The 7,976-nt window shown below is 54.3% G+C and overlaps 1 protein-coding gene across 1 annotated transcript in view; it reads right to left on the reverse strand.

The window, feature by feature from the left end:
* Positions 1 to 7,094, reverse strand: part of LOC107291216 (ephrin-B1) — a gene marked incomplete at its 3' end in the record, with an annotated part of 75,791 nt that extends 68,697 nt beyond the window's left edge. Inside the window, exon 1 of the mRNA XM_015820187.1 lies at positions 6,961 to 7,094. Within this exon, the coding sequence (XP_015675673.1) occupies positions 6,961 to 7,094 (134 nt within the window). The remainder of the gene's footprint in view (positions 1 to 6,960) is intronic.
* Between the last annotated feature and the right edge of the window lie 882 nt (positions 7,095 to 7,976).

Consider the following 7,976-nt stretch of genomic DNA (forward strand, 5'->3'; position numbering starts at 1 on the left):
CACCGAGACACCGCAGCATGATACCGTGGTCTACGGTATCAAAAGCCGCTGAGAGGTCCAAAAGAACGAGGACAGAGGAATATCCTCTGTCCCGGGCCCTCCAGAGATCATTAACCAACGCGACCAATGCCGTTTCCGTGCTGTGCCCCGGCCTGAAGCCCGACTGGTATGGGTCTAGATAGACAGTTTCATCCAGGTGCCAGGAGAATTGCTGTGCAACCACACTCTCAACAACCTTCGCCATAAAGCGAAGGTTGGAGACCGGGCGATAGTTAGCCAACTCATCTGGGTTCAGGGAAGGCTTCTTGAGGAGGGGCCTCACAACGGCCTCCTTAAGGGCCGCAGGGAAGACACCCTTCCTGACGCATGCAGGAAGTCCTGGAGCCTGTCCATCGCCAAGCTGCAACTCATGATGATTGTAGATCAGGTCACCCTTTTGCAACATTTTTTGCAGCAGTCGGTAAGTGAGCCAAATCACTATGGGCCCAATTTTGCCCAAAACCGGAAGCAAATGCCAGGTTCTGGCAAAATTAACATGAAACTATTCATATGGCCACAGGAGGCTGCAAACAGCCATAAACATGACCATGTGGCGGCTGAGAGCCTTGTCATGGGATCGCTGGAGAGGGGAGGGGGCAACTGTGAGACCCCCGAATCCTGATCACAAGGACTCCCAGGGAAGCCTACTATAACTTCCTGTTTGTCAGCCGAGGACTACCTGCATTCTGGTGAAGGTGTCCCACTCATTCCTCCCACTAGAAATGGGGAGATGTGGGGAGCCATAGTCCTCTTTAAACCCAGCAGCCCACTAAGGCTGGGGTCCCCAGCCCCCAATCTGTGGACCAGTACCAGGCAGCGTCATGCCAGCAACCGGTCTGCCCAAACAAGCAAAGCCCCATCCATGGGATTCAGGCAGCACACAAAACCACACAACCTCCAGTCCGCGGAAACGGAAACGGTCCCTGATGCCCAAAAGGTTGGGGACCTCTGCACTAGGGGACCCCCTCAGTCCACCTCACAGAGTAATTGCTTGGGGAAAATAGGAGGCAAGAGCATTAGTAGCTATAGGTAGGCCTCAATTTACGACCAATGACTGAGACCATTGGAAAAAGGGAGGTACAACCCGGTTCTGAAGTTCTAACAGTGCCCCCCACAAACACACACACACCCATGCTCACAACTGCACTTCTGGGTGCTCAGCAAGACAGCCACATTTGGTGCTATTTGCATCCTGCAGTCACCTGACATTTTTCGACACTTCTGCTGAAAGTTACTTCCTGTTTTCGACAACACCGCACATAGCAAACAACGAGTTTGCTTAACGACTAGCCACAGAAACGTTTGTAAAATTGGGTCAGTCATAATGGGCAGGCTCCACTATGGTTATATGTTGAGGACTCCCTATAGACCAGGGGTGTCAAACTGCCAGCCCGCAGGCCAGTTGCATCATCTGGAAGCCGCGCCCACCTCATTGCCGGCAATGGCAAAACCGTCCCGTCGTGACACGTCACGTGACGTTGCGAGTTTGACACCCCTGCTATAGACCATCTTGGGTTGATTCAAAATAAAGGCAGGATAAAAGCAAAATTAAATAATAAATTATATTTTCAGATGCACAATAAATGGAAATAGATCTAATATCCTTTTGGAGGGGGGCTTTCAAATCATTTTTTGACTTCTGGCAACTGCTTGGACTATCCCTTGCAGTTTTCTTGTAATCAGGATGTCTGTGTCAGTTCTACTTTGATGCTTTAAATAAACTAGTAAGTTAATAATTCATTTTGTTATGGAATGACCAGATCGCCAAATTTTCTCTTTTTAAACTAAGGTTTCCATATGCAAAGGCTTCCATTTGAATCATTGGGCTTATATGTCAATGTTCTATTTTTTGGATTGAAAATGAGACTGTAATGTATACGACTGTTATGTTTCTATTAGAAGCCTCTAAATTCTTGGCACATATTATGTCCTAGTTATCCTGGGAATTGTTTGTGTTCCTAACATTAAAGGCAACCTAACATATGTGAATGTTACTGGGTAATAAATCTGATTTATTCTCTCATGAAAATGTGACTCTAAAACATTTTTAAGGGCTGAAAATTAGTTTAGCGCATAGTCAACTTACTGTTAAGCATACCTTGAAAGCTATATACAAGGGAATTTGTAAAACTGTGGGAGGGCAATAAATTCCATTAGTGATGCACTGTCAGCTAGAGAAAATTCCAATAATTTTTAATGTAAAACATTTACAATTTTAAAACATATTTTATGAACTAAAAAAATATAGCGGGAATAATTGCAAATTAAACAAAATCTTCAGTAAAGAATTGGAGTATTTGTTTCTAACAAGTCAACGGTCTTAGTTTTCAAGAAAAAACATTAAATATATATTTTATGATCTTAAGATTGATTTATTTCATGTATAGACCATTGCAATCTCGAAGGGTTTACAAGACAAAAATGCACAATAAACATATGATAAAAATGAAAAAGCCCAGAAACCCATCAAAAACAGAACAAACTATACATAACCCAATCAAGACGCAATCATGGCCCTAACATGATTTTGGCCTATCCAAAGGAGTGGAGCCCCCACCAAGAAGAGAGGGCCACTGAGTTTCAACCCCTCCCCCCAGCTCCCTAAAGCTCAGCATAACTAGCAGCTTCTCCCAGGTAAATCAAATTGGCTGGGCCAATTCCAAAGGTAGAATTCATGGAACTGAATCTTTTAGATACCTTGGCACAAAGCCACGGAAGGCTTTACACGTAAACACACCACTTTGAATTTCATTCAGAAGCCTACCAGCAATCAGTATACAGTCCACAGCACCGTGTAATATATTCGCCTATCAGCAAACGCCAATTCAATTAGCATACAAGCCACTGAACGAACTGCAGCCTCTAAGTCATCTTCACAGGCAGTCCTACACAGAGCGGGCTAGAGCCGTCTAGAGCAGTCTAAACACCAGGCCCAAGAGTGCGAGTCACTGTGGAAGGTCCTCCCACTGCCCAGAATATCCCAAGTGGAGCTCTAGCAAAAACTGAGCCAAGGGCTCCTCAACCTGGTCCCCCGTCTGCTGCTCTAGAAGAAGCCCCCCCCCCAAGTCACAGACGAGCTCCTTCAGGCGTACTGTCATCCCAGCAAGGATCACCACTGGAGCAGAGAACCACACAGGCAGACAAAGCAGCATCAACTGCAATTACCCACTCAGCAAGGACCTACCGCAATATAGAGCCCTAATCACCAAAGGGGGTCCATAAGAATACCTGTTCAAACATTGCTGAGCGTTCTTAAAAGGACCTTGACGCATTCTCCTCATCTAAGTCCCAACCAATGTCCTCCACTAGTGCCACTGAGGCCATCTCTCCTACATATCCAGGCTTCATTGGAAAGCTGGAGACCTGGAGATGGTTACCTAACCGGAGAAGCTAGGAGAGATAGAGATACAGCCTGCAGGGAAAATCTTAAGAGAGCCTGCAAACCACTTTCAGAAATCACAGCTCAAAAGAAATCCAGGTAACCAAGCAGTCCATCACCCTGGATCCTATCCTGAAGACATGAACAAATCTGGGCAACCTTGGGAGTGAAATGATGTGCTAATTGATCATAGCAGCCTGGCAGAAGCTTTGGGAAGATACTGGTTCTTCCTCAGACGCAATGGCCATCTAAACACCCACCGGCATGCCAAGAGAGCAGCAATGACGCATGGACCCTCTTATCAGCACAGGATTTGCCCACCCAGGTAGACACGTACTAATGTGTGCTCAGCCTAATATGCTTTTTCAGGAGGCAACTGGACTTTCTTGTTTTTCTTTGAAGACATTTTGCTTCTCATCCAAGAAGCTTCTTCAGCTCTGACTGGATGGTGGGGAATGGAAGGATTTATAATCCTACAGACAGCTGGTCATTTGCATGTGTGGTCAGCTTCACTACTTTTCTTCTCCTTGATACTGGAGGTGCTGCTTCTGAAGCTTCATCTCCGCTCAGCTCCCCGAAAGCTGCCACTAGCCACCCGGATCTTCCAGAGGCTGACAAGCAATAGACCCAGTCCCCTTTACATTATTTGTCTCCGAGGATGAACAGAATAACAAAGAAAAATGGAAGATGGGCTGGAAAATTAAGAAAAGGTTGTGCCTTGTTGCTCAAAAGTTCTTCCTTGACTTTCCTCATAAAAAAAAAGAAAAAGATACCCTCATTCAAATGTAAGCAAGTCAACAATGTACTGCTGCAAACCAGATGACTGACAGCTATAACTCTTTTGTAGCTCCCATGGCTGAAAAATCCACTGTACTTGAGACGGCCCAAAAGAACATCAGTGTGTATTTACAATGCAAAGAACAAGAATAGGTGCTGACATCCAACACCATCTTTTAGGGAGATCGCAGGTGCTGATTACATGGCATTCTTTTCTTTTCCAACAAACTCAAGGCTCTCATGGGGGGGGGAGGGGATTTCCCATTAAGATCTTCCCCAAGTGTAAGAATGTACAGTACAGTTTACATAGCCATGCCGGCATTTCAGGAATGGCACAAGATTTGTTCAGTTCTGCCTTTGGGCTTTGACTAGGAAGATCAGAAGCAGCTTTCTTTCTGTGTTGTTTGTTCATGGGGCTGAGCTAGAGGGGGGGAGTCTTGGGCAGAAGAGCCCCAGCTGGACCTCCACCCCAAGTAAAGGTGAATGGGAAGCCCTGGAAGACAGGCCTGCCCAGGAGGGGTTAGATTCTCCTCTTCCCCTTCTGCATCATAAGAGAGACGGGGGGGGGGGGGGAGAGGGCCGTGGCTCCTTTTCAACCAGGCCTTTGCTGCAAGCGAAGGGCAGGCTACTCAAGAAAGAAGCCACAGCCACAGCTCCCTGCTGGAACCCTGGCGGCCAAGCTCCCAGAGGGAAGAGCAGGGTAGTCCCTAAGTCCGCTGCTTGCAAGAGGCGGCCAAGTCCGGACACCGCCCCGCCCCACTCCCATCTGGCCATCCAGCAAGGGAATTCGGGTCCTGAGAGCCTTCGGGACCTGCGAACCGGCTGCCACGGGATCCCCCCGTCCTCCCCTCCTTTGTGATCTCGCGAAAGTCACGCTAGCAATGCAAGGCCCTCCCGCTGCACGCACACGCACACACAGGGCTCTGAGCAAGACCCCCCCAAAGGCGGCCGGGCTCCTCCGGGCTCTCGGCTTACTGGCCGCCCCCCCCCCCCCGGTGATTAGAGCCGGGAAACGGCTGGAATGCGCCCGCAGCCAATCAGCCGGCAGGAGGAGCGGCCGGAGGCGCCTCTTCGCTCTCGCCAAGCCGAGCGAGCGAAAAGGAGGCGCAGCTTTCGGAATGTTTTGAAACATTGTACCCCTTTTTTCCCCACTCCCGACGACGCGGCAAGCGGCCCTTTGTCCGATTCCAAGGGGTTAAAAAGTGGAATCCTAACTGCAGGCAAATGCATGGAGGGAGGGGAGTTTCTCCGGTTAGCGGCATGTTCCTCGAGAGGTTCCCTTCAGGGAGGGAACCCAGGAGTCCGGAGAGCCCCAAGCGCCGGAGGAAGAGGTCGCCACGAGAGCCGCTGCGTTTGTAGGCGACTCCGCGCAGGCCCTCCTAAGCCGCAGGGATCCTCAACCTTGGCAACTTTTAAGACTTGTGGACTTCAACTCCCAGAATTCCTCAACCAGCTTTGCTGGGAGTTGAAGTCCACAAGTCTTAAAAGTTGCCAAGGTTGAGGACCCCTGCCCTAAGGCCAGCCATGCGCGAAGAGGCTCTTGGCAGAGGCTGGGCGCCCCTCTGGATTCCAAGGGGCAGCAGCTCACGGCCTCAAGGGGAACAGACCGAACTTTTGATAAAAGCTCTTCCTCCCATTAAAGAAAAAAACATTCCCAAACCAGGTCTCGCTACGTTCAGCTTAATAAGGAAGAAGAACCGAACCGTTCCCCTCGAATGCAAACTACAAGCGAAATACCCTCCTGCAATCACGGCCCATCTACCAGCTATGAATGCAACACACAAAGAGCAGGTAAATTATCGCGTGTTGTCACAAAGCAGTTCCTAACGTGAAACCGTGGCAATGCCACTGAATTATATAGTATATGAATGAAACCTCTTTTAAAGCAACGGCGACAGCATTTGCTCCAGGCCAATTTATCGTCCCTTCAATACGTACCCATCACCCAGCGGGAGAATATTATTCCCAGGGTTCTCACAAGTTCAAGAACGTGAAATTGCATTTCAGAACTCTTTAGGCTCGGAAATTGGCAAAAGGAATTCGAAGCAAGGTTCGTAACGCAGAACACTTTCCGAGAATGGCGGGTTAGAAAAGGAAAGGAAAATGCGGCTCTCGTAGGCAGCTTTCGGAGGGGTCCCTGAGAGCAGAATTCACACCGGAGGCGCCGAAGGGATCCCCCGGGAACTAGCGCTCTCCTTGCAGAAAGTGGGCAGCGGGCATCCCGCGCGGCTCTCCGGGCAGCGATGAAACGCAGCTACCGGGACCCGAGAGGCGCTTCAACTCCCTTTCAGGGCAGGGATTTCGGCGCGCCTAGGGTTTCCCGGCCGCTCTCCCCAGAGACAGGCCGAGCGACCCCCCAGCGCGGGGGCCATATTCAGTCCCCGCTCCGAAAGCACCAAGGCCGCCGCCGCCGCCGCCGCCGCCGCCGCCACCGGCCGGGCCGGCCCTCCTCGCCCGGGAGGGAAAGAGGGAGGGAGGCGCCGACCCTCTTCTGGACGACTCCTCGCAGCCTCCTGGCCGAGGGTCGGCGGGGAAAGGCAGCCAGCCGGCAGGAGCTATTTTCGGCGGCGCTATTTTCTCCCGGAGACCCGCCAGGGAGGCAGCTGCGGGCCCGGCGAGAGTCGGGCGGGACCGGGCCGGGGCGACGACTGAACGGGCCCCGAAGTCGCCGCGGCTCCGCCCAAGCGAGACCCCGCCGGAGCCCGCCGCCGCCCGCGCGCAGCCCCCGCCCGCGCCTTTGTCCCGCCGGCCGCCCCGGCACCTACTTGGCGTTGGCGGCGCTCCAGGAGACCGGCTCCAGGCTCTTGGCCAGCAGCGGCGGCGCCAGGCGGCCCAGCGCCAGCAGCAGCGCCAGCAGCCCCCGGCACAGGCGCTCGGGGCGTCCCGCGGGCCGGCCCATCCTCCGCCGGCACCGCCACCGCCACCGCCGCGGCTGCTCCGGCGGCGGCGGCGCCTACTCCGTCGAAGCGACCCTCCGCGACGCCTCACGGGCCTCCCATCGCGGCGGCGGGGCGGCGGCGCAGCACCCCCGCGCTCTCNCGCCCGCCGTCGAGCGCCCGCGCCGGCTCCTCCGCTCGCACTGGGCGCGCCGGGCGACGCCGCGCGCTCTACTCTCCGGCGCAGGCGATCGCCGCGGACAGCCCTCCCGGCGCCCAATGGCAGAGCGGCGTGCGGGGTCCTCGCCCGCCGCCGGACGGGGCGTGGCCATCCCCGCCCCGTCCCGCCCTGCCGAGGAGGGGCGCGCCGGAGCCGCGGGGGCGGGGCCGGGCGAAGCCGGAGGGCGCGAGAGGCCGTGGAGGGCGGGCCTCCTTTCCTCCCTCCCACCCACCCTCTCTTCCTTCGCGGGCGCGAGTGGCGGGCTCCCCCTGCCGGCGTCGCGCGGAAATGCAGGGAGGTGGGCGGGGCAGCGGAGCGTCGGTCCCTGGGAGGCCCCGCCCTGTTTCGCCTCTCCCGCCGCCGCTGCCGCCGCCGCCCTCCGTCCGGGCGGTTCGCGGGGCTCCGGCCGCGGCTGATGGGCTCCCGGGATATCCGTGCGAGCGGAACCGGCAACCCGCGTCCAGACGAGCACGAGAGGCGGGCGGCTTCCTTGCCCGAATTCCAGAGAAGAGCCGCCCGGCAGCCGGTGGGCCTGGCGGGGGTCTCGCACCTGTCGAAGCCGCAGTGATGACCTCGGGGAGCCCCGAGCGAAAGAGGCGGAGTGGCCTAGTGGGAAGGCGCCAGGCTGGAGAGCAGGAGATGGCGAGGCAGGAAAGCCGGCTGGCTGACCTCGCAGGGTGGTTGT

The sequence above is a fragment of the Protobothrops mucrosquamatus genome, unplaced genomic scaffold (genome assembly GCF_001527695.2).
Source record: "Protobothrops mucrosquamatus isolate PMUCROS unplaced genomic scaffold, P.Mucros_1.0 scaffold1081, whole genome shotgun sequence".
Classification (NCBI taxonomy): Eukaryota; Metazoa; Chordata; class Lepidosauria; order Squamata; family Viperidae; genus Protobothrops; species Protobothrops mucrosquamatus.